We start from the raw sequence: 13,956 nt of genomic DNA on the forward strand, positions 1-13,956 counted from the left end.
AGAACATGATATTTGGAATGTTACGGCTGCTACGGTGCAAGATACGTTTCCATTACGGGCTTTCATGTTGTCGTTTAACTTCACTATTATCATTCTCGTTAATTTTATCTATTCACTCGCGTGAGAAGCGACTACAAAATCGCCGTAAGAGGGAGTCGAAAATTGAACCCCATTTGTATTTTAATTACAGACGAGACTTCGTAACGAGTACATGTAGAGCAGATTATTTTTCTATAGAGCAAACAATTTGAAAATTCGAGCAGATTATACACAAATAATTTCAGGATCTATTGTTGATTCAAGCTTGATTTTGTACTGAATTGAAATAAACATAATATTGTAAAATGGATAATGGATTTCACAGAAAATCTATAGAGTAGGTAGAGCCTTCAATAGATCATTTGTAAAGCAAATTGTTCGTAGATCATCTGTACATGTATATTATTTTTGCGCAGTCTCAGTATATTCAACAGTCTAGACTACAGTCAAACAATATAAGGGTCTGAATATCTAGAAGTATTTAAAAATCTTGAAATTTTAAAAAATTTCAGTATTTCAATGAAATTCGATATCACGAATGATTTGAATATTCTAATTGTTTGGGGATTTGATAATCTTTATTATTAGATTGTAGTCTGGAATATTGAGTACCCTGCGCAGTCTGATACAGACTTCGGGTCAGTATTAGGATTGATTTAGTAGAGCAAACCGAATTCTATTGATAGAAGATCACCTGAGTAGAACTTGAAGCTTTATACTTTATTTTTATGAAATTCGAACATTAATAATGACATTAATTAAAGATCTACATTTACAAGTTTTTATATTAATCTTATAAACATTCAACTGTACGACTATTCATAAATTCGTTTGCTCGTCTATATTTATAGATCATTTGTCTAAGCTGTCGTTTTCACTCATGTATCTAAGAGAGTATTTCACTGTTCGATGTTCTCAAAAGTTTCTTTAAATTTATTGATATATTGGAAACTATCTAGCATCTACTTTGCAGTTCCATCTAAACTTACTGAGCTCTGTTATTTATAGTAGCTTCATAGGTAGAAGTTCAAAATGGGCTGAAAGTATTCCCAACTAATCATCCTGATGTCGAGGCCCTCCAATATCTGTTGATGGACTATATGACGAATCAATATTTGTCCTTATCAGTCCCTGGCCTGATATTCCTCGTGTTCGCCATTCTAAACCCTATTCTACCCACGTCTTTAGATGAAATGGCACAGGTAGTGACGCTTTCCGACGACAAATTGGGCATGGATTATTATCCTTCAACCATTGTGTAATACACCGCCTACCAAAAACATGCCCACATGTCTTTATTTTCACTGCAGCATGATGTGGTTCATTTGAAATGATGATCGAATCTTCGGAATCTTTTGAAGTATCGATCGAATCTTCGAAACCGTTCGTAAAATCAGAAGTAGCTTCCAAATTGGTTACCACTGTTTCGGGCTCGCTTAGAGTGGCAGCCGTGGTATATGACTCAATGCAAATGATACAATGCTCCGAATCAAGATTTTCAACATCCACAGACTCTAGTATCTCATTGATAGCCTCAATTCGGTTCGTGTAATCGAATAAGATTTTCACACTCATGTTTCTCATGCGCCCATCACCATAGTATAGAGCTGCAAGAAATCGATTTTCTTCTCCCAAATCTTCTTCAATGTCAAGTTCACCAGAAGATATCCTCGGATAATCGCTATCGCTATATGCGATGTCAATGGCGGCTCTTGCAATGTTCTCGAACTCTGGATTGGTACGGCTCATGTCGCCATTAGGGGAAATAACTTCGATTGTGACTCCATGTATCGTAACCATAGTTGATATCATTGTGGGAATCGGATTCAATGGTGTCATTGGCGTGGGTGGTCTTGTCGTGTTCTCAGGAACTCGGAAACCACGTGGTGGGATGCGGTGTGAGCGCGAATTAAGTCTATGAGGAAGCATGGTGCTTCCGGTTTGTTGGAGGATGGAAATGATATTTGTTATATCTTTCTTGTAAGTTGGTATTAGGTGAGCGTTTATGTTTCCGAAAGAGATGTGCTATATGATGTTCTAAGATCCAATGTCGAGAAAGTGTTGTGAGGTGGTTGGAAAACGTTACTTGTTGTTGATGATCGAACAGGAAGAGAGAAACGAGGAAGCCCCAGTTACAAGACTTGTTTATAAGTTGGCAACTATGTTCATACTGTTTCAGTATCATCAAAGATACGGTCTGTCTGATACAGGAAATATTGAGCGCAAATACGGTCCATCATGCTATGCATGCACCTCAGGGGACAAAATATGACTTCTACTGCTTAATTGGGTACAAAGAAAGGTCAACTGATCTTCCGCTTCAAATCAGTGGAATTGAAATCTTATCAAGGCAAATAAATCTATTACTTTCGTGTATCTGCTTTTTGTGTTACACACGCCGAGACCGAGTCGGATCATGGGGGATGATGTATATATATAAAGGCATCGTCATGTGGGCCCTGGATCCAATGGAATTAGAGTATCTGTCAGGTATATTCATGTGAAGGACGAAAATTAATAAAATACTGGATCATATAGTAAAGGAATGTGTTTTATTTTAAGGAGTAGGGGGGTAGATTCTATAAGGATAGGTTCTATATTAGAAGAATAAATTTCACGGTGGAATCGACGATCATGTGCCTTTCTTTCTTTCTCTTTCTTGAAACTTAGATTCTAGTCTCTGATTATTGGAACTCAAATTTTGATACAGTTTAGGATAAACTGTATTTACATTATATGATAGAATCTACGAACCCCATGGGCGTGCCGGTGACTTGTCATAATTTTCAATGTCTCTGTATGTGATTTTTCTCTTGATTTTTTAAAAAATTCAATTCTCTACGCATTTTAATTATCCCTGGATAATATCCCGCTTGATCGCTAAAAAAAACCATTGCTAAATGCACCAACCAAACGCTGATTCGATATTCTGTTGCGCCTACGCACGAAACTGAACAATCGGAAATGTTCGAAAACCTCACTGAGCCTTTTCGATCAAAGGTAAATCCCCGCTGTAATTCATATTCCAAAACGTTTGAAGGCCTCCATGGATGAAATTTCTCTATTCGATATCTACCTTATTCCGACACAGAGGGCAGGTAGAGTTGTGTTTCAACCACTGAATAATACAGTGTTTGCCAAATATGTGCGAGCATACTGGCACTGCACAAGCTATGTGAGAGTCGCTGGTGTCGGGCCGCATAGTGTGGAGTCTCTGGCAATCATTGCAATAGCGCATGTCCTTGACCACAGTAGGAGCATGTGAGGTTTCATTGTATTTTTCCAGGCAAATAGGACAGCGGTCTGATTCTCCGGCAGATACGGGAGAAAGATAACTTTCAATCTCTTCAAGTCGAAAATTCTCATAACAACTGCGTTTGATCATCGTGTCATCTTCAAAGATCAAAGGCGGAGGATTAGGTAGACCCCCAAACTCCAGGGGTTGAGCTTCTGCGTCCTCGGCTTGAGAATTCGCTATTGCTTCCGTGTGATTTTCAGATGCCTGTCGTGCTTCTTCACCCTCGGATTGAGAACCCACCAATTGCTCGTCGTTCTCAGATGACACTAGTGCTTCTATTCGTGCTCTAATCCGCGCAGCCCATGTCCCTGCCCCTGGTCTTCCATATATTATGCCATTTACACCATTTATATGCTGTATAATTTCAGCCATTTGTTGTGATTGACTGAGGCTATCAGCCCGAGTAGACTGGTCAGAAGATACATCTTGCTGGGCGTCCGACGATGACTCAGTTTCCGGGGGGGGAGAATTTGCCATAATTGTTGTGTGTTGATAAATTATACTAGTGATTGGGTCGAGTGCGTTCTTGGAGGAGTTCTTTCTATATTGTTTGAGTATGAGAAGTGGTAATGAATAGAATTTGAGATTCCTTGACCTATATTAATATTTCTCCAACTTGTTAAAGAGATGATTTGTGTGGAAATTTTGTAGAATGTACTTTACCTTTTTATGTTCAAAAATGGCCAGCGCGGCTCAATCCACTGGTTTAAGCACTAGAATAATCTACATGCCGTTTAAAGTTTAATTTGAAAACGATCCAGTCTCTTCGAATTCTTTAGTTTAAAGACGCGCACTAAGTTTATTAGTCGAATAGTGAACAAGATCGGGAAGCTGCTTTGGCTTTCGGCTTTCTGTGTGACGCCCTAAAATGATACAAAGTACTATGCTTACTCTACCTCAACTTTTGGTTGTACACATATTATTATATTAGAATTCTGTGATAGTCCCATGAAAATGATCTCTAGTCGTATCCTAGTGTGGAAGATCACAAGTGCCAGTGGACTACTCCGTGGGCTACTAGTGATAATTGGTCCTCTCTAAATTTTTCTGTTCGAGAGTCTAGAAGATATGTTACATGGTTTCAAGAAAATTAAGTTAAATTCCATTCATTTTGTGACTTTCAGTAGGTAGGTATCGAAGGGAGTCCAAATAAGCTTTTGAGGTTCTTTCCTTTTCTGTTCGCTTTCCCCCTCACCCTTCCCTATCTGCATTCAGTTTATCGATTAATATATATGGTGTATCTGCAGTTCCTGGCGACAGTGATATGCATACATCAAGCTTGAACGCCAAAACCCCAAGAGCTAATAATAGACCTGTAAGACGTGCGGTAAGAGTTTCAAATGGGAAGATAATCATACTATCCGTCTGGTGCAGTGAGGTCTCATACTCCTTCTTACTATATGATGCGAGGTTGTGACGTTAGATTCCAGGTCCGCTGTCAAAGAACTGAATTTTGAAGGTTCCAGTTTAAGTTTAGCTCAAGAAGCCGTCAGAGTAGTGAAGGAAGTCATTCTCCAGATCGACGGCTAAAATTCACTTTGTCAAGTAAGATTAGTTTGAAAATCGAGTCTGTCTCATTTGGCTTTCTTTTAATTGTATAGTATTTATTTCATCTACCTATCTTGAAAGGCCTTCCCTCAACCGCTCAATTGTGCATTCGAAGAGAAGTACATTCGCTTGCATTCCACCAGAATGCTACAAGTGGCCTCTGAGATTACCAATGCTTATCAACTCTGTGGAATAGCTGACATTTTCAATTATCCTCCCTAAATAACTTCTTCACTTTCTCCAATTATGAGGTAGTACGTCCACTCAATAGTCGTAAACATTCGAAGAGTTAGTGGGAATGTCGAGTTTACCGCGGCACATTGGACAAGTGCTCTTTCTCTCTTCCTTAAGCCATATATTGATACACTCCCGCCCGAAGACATGCTTACAGCCTGGTACCATGCAAGCGCCATGAGAAGCACCATTTTCTGTACTTGAGTCGTATTTTTCGTTGCAGATTGGGCATAGTACCGATTCCGTTTGCGTTTCATCAATAAAGACTGGAGTCAAAAGCTCGTCGATGGCCTGGTTTCTGTGATTTTCTTCGATATCTGCATGAGACTCACGTGGCCTAATGCCCGCGTATAGACCGTGGAAATCATCTATTATCTCTATAGATATCGTTTGAACCGGGATTCCGTCTTGAAAATCAATTGTCGATGCTGGAGTGGTGCCACTGCCATTACGATCGTTCAGTTGTTGCCTGAAGATCACGAGAGCTCCCACTACATGCTGATTATTCATGCGGGTGTTTGGAAACCTGGTTCGAATATACCGATTAAATCGGGACCATATCTCAGCATTAATGGACTCCACATCCTCAGCAGCAGCTTCTTGTGGCACAACATTTTGTAAAGAAGTGTCTGAACTATCGTCATCGGTAAGGCCACCCGAAAGCTCTTCGTTGTTGGCAGGGTCACTACTCTCGGTATCTTCAGGAGTGTCATAAGAAGTAGCATCTGCTGGAGCTTCATCTTGCAGAATATTTTCATGTAGAGCGAGTGATTCAAGAAGAAGAGATCCAGCATTTCCAGAAGTGTTTTGTTGCCCAGATCTTTCTACCTCCTCAGTGGCCGAAATATTGCTCTGCCCAGAAGACATAATGATGGGAATTTCTGTGTGTAGAGTTTCGAAAGTTGAAGACTGGAAACAGTTTAATTTTCTGGTGTTGTTGTAGATTTGATATATCTCGAACAATTTTTGAGCTGCCAGGAGAGTATGAAGTGTTCAGTCGATGGTTGGATACTTGAAGTCAGAACAATGTTATGATGAGAGATATTTGTAAGGAAGATGGAAGTACCACACTCATAACAAATGATTTTTAGATACCTAGGTATCACAAAAAGATTTAGATATGCAACAAGCGACTTTTGATACAGCAGTCTGCCAAAGCTCTGACGCTGTGTATTGGACAACTTTTATTTTAGAAACAAGTATGCAGAAGTTTACATTCTTGCTGACAAAGTGAATAGATGAAAGTGAATACTCAAGGGGATTAGGAGATCAATGACCAAAAATCCGAACATAGCTCACAAAGAAGATCTTAGATTTCAAGAGATACTTTGCATAATCATGAATGTTATATACGAAATATCAGATATGATACAGTTTAGATATCAACGAAGATGTTTATGTATAAATTTGAACTTGCCGTTCGAAGCTTGAAATAATCAGGTATATGTTTGTACAAAAATTGAGCATCTCAAAGACCACAAGTTGCAGGTCAACCACTTATTAATCTGAAAATTTCACTAAAAAAAAGTTTTATCTAAATAATGTCAAAATCTGCCTAGGTAGTGGACTTGAATCTTTGAGAAAATAAATTCTGGGAATATTCTACTAAACAGGTAGCTACCTTGGTAGACATAAAATATTCTGGATCTCACTGTTGCTATCGCAAAATGTTTAAGTAATGCTAAAGTTACAGTATCTTTAGTGTCTCTACTATGAGTACAATAAGAAGTCATGGCTAGGGCAGTTGCTGGCAGTCTTCATTCTGAGGCCACAAAGAACAGATATGAAAGATATCAGTCATTCAGTTCGAGTGATGATTTCTTAATATACTTCATAAAGTGCATTCAATAATAACATTCCATTATTCTCAGCAACTGTAAGCTATTTATACCCAAAATTCATTGTATAACCAAGATGAAAATAGTGTCTTTCATTCCCAGTCTAATTGTTGCTTCGCTAATCCTAATCTTTATTACACAAACTCACATCAGTTGATCTTTTCAACAATGTTTTCTACTATGTGCTCACGCTTTGAGATTCCCTGCTGGAAAGCTGTTTTACTTTGTATATTCGTCATGATGTATTTTCTTGTTATATGAAGTATTCAGCTTGTTTATTGGTTTGACAAGGTAAAAAAGCAATCATAATTCACAAATTCACAGACACCTAGCTACCCGGTAGTTCTAGAGCAGCTTTGTAATTTTAAGGAGTCACTGTGTCTAATTCACATGCATATAAGTTACTTTTCTCAAAAGATGCTTGCAAATTGTCCTAAGTAAAGAAGAAAGTAGTGCAAAGAAACTGTTATAGGCCCAGTGAAGCCACAATGTGCTGTCAGAATTGATAACATCCATACCGATTTTCAACTCCACGATCCAGAAACGACGTCGTCGATATACCAAAGATGATATTTCGTCGATCTTATTCTCATATACTTGACTATGAGTTATTTCTCTCCCCATCACTAAACCCCACTGTGAATAAATTGGTAGCTTCAGGTTTCTAGCAAGCGCTAACTCAGTAGAAACCCTTTCGTGAAAAGCCATCGCAAGCTACCTTCCCAGAGTTTCAATTCCCCCCTACCGAACGCATCTGCCTAAACTCATCATTATCAACCCCGCCCAGATTGCGTTCGTTGAATAATCCTCCCCAACCTTTAATATTCCTCTTGTTGAGTTCTCAATGCTCGTGCCTCCTGCGACAAAGCACTCAGAGCAGAGTGGGCAGCCACGCATTTTGGACAGGTATCACTCTTCATCAACCACTCCTTGATGCAACTTCTTCCAAAAACGTGTGTGCAGTGCGCCAACTTCACACGCTCATGGGGCGAGCCACCATCTCCGAATTCCTCAAAACAGAAACAACGATCAATATGGATGGGTTGGAGAATACTATCAACGGCATCTGATCTCTTTCCTTTCAACTCCTCTCTTTCTCTCTGTTGGCGCTCTTTCTTCTCTCTTGCTCTGCGTGCTCTCTCTCTGTGTCTTCTCTCTCTCTCCTGTTGTTTTCTCTCCTCCACCTCTCGGATGGCTCTCTGTCTCTCCTGTTCACGGATCTCTTTTAGCTCTCGGTCAAGTTCCATTTCTCTACTGCGCATACTATCAATAGCGCCTTGATGTCTCGCATAGCGTTGTCTGTGTTCGCCATGCACGGTGCTATTTGACCGAGCAGGTGGACGCTCTGAGCGTGAGATTGGGTCCCTATTGGTTGGTTGATATCCACCTTCGCGGAAGTCTGCCGGATGAACAGGATTGCTGATTTCATCATTTAGTGTAGGGATATCCCACATACGTGGCGACCTAGGTAGACCACGTGCAGCTCGTGCGGCATCAAGTCGCTCAGCAAGATGTTGACCAATAACTGTTGTTCTAGTTGCTCCGTTGGCTCTACCATGGTGAAGTTCTGCGATCAATAGAGGAGAGGTGATACCTGGGTGAACTGGATCACGTTGCTCAGGCAGAGGTCTCAAAGTTTCAGAAGATCCAGACCTAGAGACATTTGTGTTGGGCTGTCTATTCTGTGTATCGAATCCGACACTGGAATCCCTGGATCTGTCAGAATGAGCAGCTTCATTTCTTGATCTGGTATCGGATTCATTGCTGCTTGCGCTTCGTTGATGTTCTGCTTGAGTGCCGGATGCAGTATCCCGATGAGATTCATGTTCTGATCTCAAAGTGGTAAGATCTCCTGAAGATGAAGCACCCTGAGAATTTTGGTGGCCATTACCAGAGGCAGATCGATCGCGAGCCAGGAAATTTTGGATCTCAACAGGATTTTCTTCTCCTGTTAATTCTTCCGACTCATCTTGAGCAACAACAGTATGTGGTCGCTGTCTTGGCATTGGCAGTTGTTGTGCTGTGCTTCCTGTAGTTCTTAACAAGCTAGTATGATGATCCGATACACGTGCATGGCGTTGAATAATATCTCCATAATCATGGGTACTTCTTGGTTGTGTTGAATATTGTCTAACAGCAACTGGGATAAATGATCGTGCGGCTGACTGGGGAGTACCAACAGCTCTTGGCTGTACATGAGATGTTTCACCATATTCGCGAGCAGTTGATTGGCCTCCAACTCGGCGTGAGCTAGAAGGCTCTGGTCGCGAGCTTGGGTTATGAGTAGCAGTGGATCTATCTTGCAATGAAGTGGATCTAACTGCAACTGGAAGCCTGGATACTGAGGCGCGTGGCTCCGGGTTGCTGACGACTCTTGGTGGTAATTGAGCATCCTCGGTATTATTAGAACTCATACAGCGACCTGGGGATGAACGATGAGTATTGACTCTTGATTGGTGGCCAGAATAGGAGGCAATTATATCTTCGTGATGATTGTTTTCTTGCTCAGGAGTAACTGCTCTGGCTTGGGGAGATGAAGCTGCGATAGCTTCCTCGACAAGATGTAAAAATGGCTCAGCAGTATCAACTTCTGGCTCTGGAATGACCAAGTTGTCACTATGGTCATATGGTGGAGGAGTGGCTTCGCGCGGCTGTACCTCAGCTTGTGAAACAGGAATGATTACCTGCGGTGACATTGAGTAGATGCGAGAAGCGACAGGAATATGGTTTGTGATTCGGTTCGGGCGTGGGCGGCGCTCTCTGGTTGATGGGTCGTGTGCCATTCGGTCTGACAATGTTTCTTGTGGGAAATCTCCCTCCGAGTCTGGATTGTGTTCAAGGATTGATGGATCGCGAGCGATTCGCATCAAGAAGGCTTCATGCTCTGCAGCTGCGTCCAAGGCTGTTGGAACCTGAATCAATGGTCCAAAAAGATCTTCATAGCAGGGAGGAGTGTCTGGGCGTTTGTTGTTGGCAGGTTTGTGGCTGCGTCTGCCACTCTTGATGTAGAAAGCGCCAGTGATGGATCCGCCGACGTCACGAAAGAAATCCGAGAATTTAGTCATGGTGAACGAGTTGGTTGTATGAATTGGTTAACAAAAAAAGTTAAAGTGGAAATGTTTTGAAGGTTTCTAAAGACTAAAAGTTTCTTGAAAAATTCGAGTCCAGATAAATAGAGATGGTCAAGATGTTATTGTAGATGTTAATATGTAGAAGAAAGATAGGGAAAGAGAATGGATGTTTTTGGGAGGAACTTTATGTTGCTTATATATGAAATGAAGCTCTATTATGGCCAGTACTAGTGTGCTAGCGTCATAAACCGTTCCTAAATCCTACAATATAGTACTGTTAATAGTACTGCTCATACAACGTAGCAGTTAGGAATTGCTACGGCGCAAAATTGACTTTTAATGTAGTATTGCCGTACCAATATTTTACTCTTGACGTATCATAACTGTACCTAAAGTTTGATTGTTTCTGCTTCCGCACCTAACCTCTAGAAAGTCTTTGTACTAGCTTTCTGTCGTCTTTACTCGCTAACAATTTTCAAAGGGGGTTAACGAGCCATGTGATCAATAATGCCAAGAAATCTAGACACATTTTCTAATAGCTATATTGGCTCAAATTGTAAGGTCTCAGATATCATAATCACATAAACAGAGTAATAGCAAAAGAGAGTTTTTCATTGGATTTTATCAAGTATCATAGTAGACATGCTTTTTATTATTCAGAGTTGAAAAATGCGAACCCCCTCCGTCTGCTGGCCCCAAATTTGATGCAATCCGCCACTTAATCAATTTATCTCGCTTATCAAGTGGCCATCTACTCTGCTCCTCCCTATCTATAACGTCTTTCCGACTCAGAAAATATAGTCAATGATGCTATAAACATCGTCAATCACATTTCGCGTTACTGGTCTATCGCTTGGTAAATGAACCACTTTCCTACACATTGGGCAAGTCGAGGGGTCGTTTTCGCCCAGCCATTGTACGATGCAACATTTCCCGAAAATGTGTGGACAATCTGGCATCTTCACGGGCTCGTGCGAATTATCGTCTATCTTCGCTGTAGCATCTGCGTATGGTTCGTTGCAAAAACATAGACTTAGTTCATCTGTGTCTCTTTTGACTGGTTTCAGAAGTGCTCTGATTGCATCCTTTTTCTGCGAAGACGTAGGCATATTCGTGAGTTCAAGGCTTCTCTGTTCCGGATCCTCAAGGGCGGGGATATTCTCGTTTTCAGATTCTTGTGCTTCTTGTCGCATGCGATTAGCGACGTTTGCTGGGAGGAAGGAAATTGGGATGCTATCTGGTAGTACTCCTGTACTTGACACTTGTATTCGTAAATCGTCACCAAGAAGATAGTATTGATCTAGATGGACCGCCGCGTTTCCTTCTTCGCGCTCTACGATGAAGACGATAGGAGCTGTGCCTTCCTCTTGTGCTGCGTCAAGTGGATTCATTGGTAGTATTATACCGATGTTGTATCGGTTTCAGTCTGGTGGAAATCTCTGTACTGGACTGCTGGAGTGAGTCGCGTCTCTGGAGGGTAACTTTCTGAATTGGCTGATACTTTTTGATATTTCAGTCGCTATTGTGTGTACCGGTTTCCCTTATTGGACCTCGTACTTTAGAAAAGTAACAAAATACACCACTAAACGTCTACAAAGCTGTATGATCAAGATGGTAGATCTTTGTAGGTGATGTTGATGCTGTTGTGAATTATCAAAGTTATGGAAAGATTCGTGGTGATTTGATATAGAGGTCTTTCGAATAGTTGATTGGATTCTAATGAAGCGGGAAGTGACGAACGAGAGAATGATATATATAGTGATGATATAGACGCTAGGAATCAAATCAGTACATCACTCACCAATACGGGAGCTTTGCAATACAGCGTATTGAGGTGCGGCATCATCGATACAGCTTCAGTCACCAATTTTGAAACGTATGAATAACCTTTTAATGGCCGTACTATTCGTATTGCGAATAATTCCATCTCCAACTCCATTCTTTCATCACTAGTTCAGATGCTAAGAATTTTCACAGTGAAAGTCAGATAGTAACCATCTTTTGATGGGAATGGGAAACCAGATCATGCTTTATTAGTGTTTAATTCAGTATGCAGCAATTAAGAGGAATCCATAGGCATAAATATATAAGAAGCGAGAATCTCCGACCCGCGAATCTGGCTCCATTAAAAGAATTACTTGACGATTATGATGATCTAGCCTTCCCTTTTCATTGGAAAGATTTTCACTGGTTTCTCACGCTAATTCAGTCTCACACTCTGCGATCAGTAAGAAAAAATTTAAATTTTTTCTTAATAATCAAATCCAAATATTTATCTGCTGATGGCCAGCAAACAAATTTTCCTAAATAAAATCCTAAATAAAAGATCTATCTTTCCCAGGTCCCTACGCCAGATAAACACTTAAGTCCCAATTTTCCATGCAAACCTGCACTACAAGGTCCACTCCCAGTTTTTCATTTGTCCCTCTTTTTCTATCTAGCGACTGAGGTGAAGAGTCAAGGCCCCTCTTAATACCCAGTGCTCACTCAATTGCAAGGCCATCATTCCAAAGGTAGTACCACAATCTTTTGCCTACACATCGGACAGGTATCTTTCTCCTGAAGCCAAATTACAATACAAGAGCGTCCAAAAATATGCGAGCACCTTGGCATTTTCACAGCTTCATGACATTCCCCATTGGCAGTTTCAATCGCGTATGGGTCTCCGCAAAAGCACGGGTCTACCTCCTCCAAAGGCTTCTGAGTAGGACGAAGAGACGCATCGACCAAAGCTTTGCGAAAATACCAGTCTAAACTTTTGATATGAGTATCCTGGCCTGTGTCAGACCCGAGACTTTCTAAATTCTGGGGAGAATCACCGGTGAGTGATGTAGGCTCGTCGTTTGTAGTGCCCCCTGGTTCCAGCGTCTCAGCCTGGTCTCGCTGTATTGCCGATAGTTCTTGGCGGAGTAATTTTTGTGTCCTAGCATACACAACCTCACGCACTATTCGACATTCCCGGACCCATTTAGTCTCATTGGCGATGGTGAGAGAAAACCTTCTAGTTCCAGAACCAGTTGTTGCACGCGAGGATATGTTAGCGTCAAGAGCTTCAGAAGTGTGTCGTAAGTTGTAAATTCGCCGTTGATTGGGTCGGTTACGCCTTCGTAGATCATCCAAGCGTTGTAGAGCTTCATTGAGGCGTTCGATATCTGACATGTTTATTGATCGATGTCTGAGACAGTAAGGAAGATTTCACCCTATTGTGGAAAGATCTTCTAGCGATTAGATTTTCGAGTTCGGTAAAGAAGATGGCTTAAGTTGCAGATAAAAATGTTGTTCATGATGTTGTTGTTCCGAATATGAAGGAAAAGCAATCTCAGACTGTTGTTGAGTACTTAAACAATTAAGAATAAACAGTTCCGTACATGGTAACCGGAACTTATTGTATTGCAAGATATTGGACTTCAAATTGAGCCGTAGAGGCCGTGCAAAGTGAGAGTGTGACATGACATGATGCTAATCAATCATGCACTGATAATTTATACAGTTTGATTCAAATTTTGACCCGAGCATTCGTTAAGTGTTCATGAATAAGTAAGCGCTTAGAATTACACATCGAGATACCTAGTTGCCGAAGTAATGCTTCACCCCAAGAGGGACAATTGAGCGGTCATCTATGCAGATAAATTTCTCTAACAATTTGATAACAACGATTATTCACGTCCAGTGGTCTGTACGTGTTCAACTTCTAGAGCAGTGCATCAAGGATTGCTCTGAAATTCATTCGGCAAGAAGAAGCAGCAATGAAGATTCTAGATGTTCAAGGATGGACATAGGCACTGGCGGGTTTTCACTCCACAAGAAGAGTTTCAAGTTCCATAAATCAAATAATTCTGAAGTTGCAAGATTCAGAGTATATAAGAATTCAAGTGGTGGCAGCATAAGTATACATCTCTCATTTTCACCACCTGAGTAGGCTCATCTT

At 40.9% G+C, this 13,956-nt stretch overlaps 6 protein-coding genes across 6 annotated transcripts; all 6 read right to left on the bottom strand.

Moving 5' to 3' along the window:
- Window positions 1-1,206: 1,206 nt before the first annotated feature.
- EAE98_002637 (uncharacterized protein) lies at window positions 1,207-1,968 on the bottom strand (the record flags this gene model as incomplete). Its single annotated transcript, XM_038950257.1, has 1 exon — window positions 1,207-1,968. One exon carries the CDS (start codon window positions 1,966-1,968, stop codon window positions 1,207-1,209), a length of 762 nt encoding a protein of 253 aa, XP_038813996.1.
- Window positions 1,969-3,100: 1,132 nt separating this feature from the next.
- Window positions 3,101-3,814, bottom strand: EAE98_002638 (uncharacterized protein; the record flags this gene model as incomplete). Its single annotated transcript, XM_038950258.1, has 1 exon — window positions 3,101-3,814. The coding sequence occupies one exon, from the start codon at window positions 3,812-3,814 to the stop codon at window positions 3,101-3,103; it is 714 nt and encodes a 237-aa protein (XP_038813997.1).
- Window positions 3,815-5,149: 1,335 nt separating this feature from the next.
- EAE98_002639 (uncharacterized protein) lies at window positions 5,150-5,986 on the bottom strand (the record flags this gene model as incomplete). The annotated part of the gene is made up of 1 exon (XM_038950259.1): window positions 5,150-5,986. One exon carries the CDS (start codon window positions 5,984-5,986, stop codon window positions 5,150-5,152), a length of 837 nt encoding a protein of 278 aa, XP_038813998.1.
- A 1,789-nt stretch (window positions 5,987-7,775) lies between these two features.
- On the bottom strand, window positions 7,776-10,022 carry EAE98_002640 (uncharacterized protein; the record flags this gene model as incomplete). Its single annotated transcript, XM_038950260.1, has 1 exon — window positions 7,776-10,022. The coding sequence occupies one exon, from the start codon at window positions 10,020-10,022 to the stop codon at window positions 7,776-7,778; it is 2,247 nt and encodes a 748-aa protein (XP_038813999.1).
- A 794-nt stretch (window positions 10,023-10,816) lies between these two features.
- EAE98_002641 (uncharacterized protein) lies at window positions 10,817-11,419 on the bottom strand (the record flags this gene model as incomplete). Its single annotated transcript, XM_038950261.1, has 1 exon — window positions 10,817-11,419. One exon carries the CDS (start codon window positions 11,417-11,419, stop codon window positions 10,817-10,819), a length of 603 nt encoding a protein of 200 aa, XP_038814000.1.
- Window positions 11,420-12,530: 1,111 nt separating this feature from the next.
- On the bottom strand, window positions 12,531-13,187 carry EAE98_002642 (uncharacterized protein; the record flags this gene model as incomplete). Its single annotated transcript, XM_038950262.1, has 1 exon — window positions 12,531-13,187. One exon carries the CDS (start codon window positions 13,185-13,187, stop codon window positions 12,531-12,533), a length of 657 nt encoding a protein of 218 aa, XP_038814001.1.
- Window positions 13,188-13,956: the final 769 nt, after the last annotated feature.

This window comes from Botrytis deweyae, assembly GCF_014898535.1.
Source record: "Botrytis deweyae strain B1 chromosome Unknown BDEW_004, whole genome shotgun sequence".
Classification (NCBI taxonomy): domain Eukaryota; kingdom Fungi; phylum Ascomycota; class Leotiomycetes; order Helotiales; family Sclerotiniaceae; genus Botrytis; species Botrytis deweyae.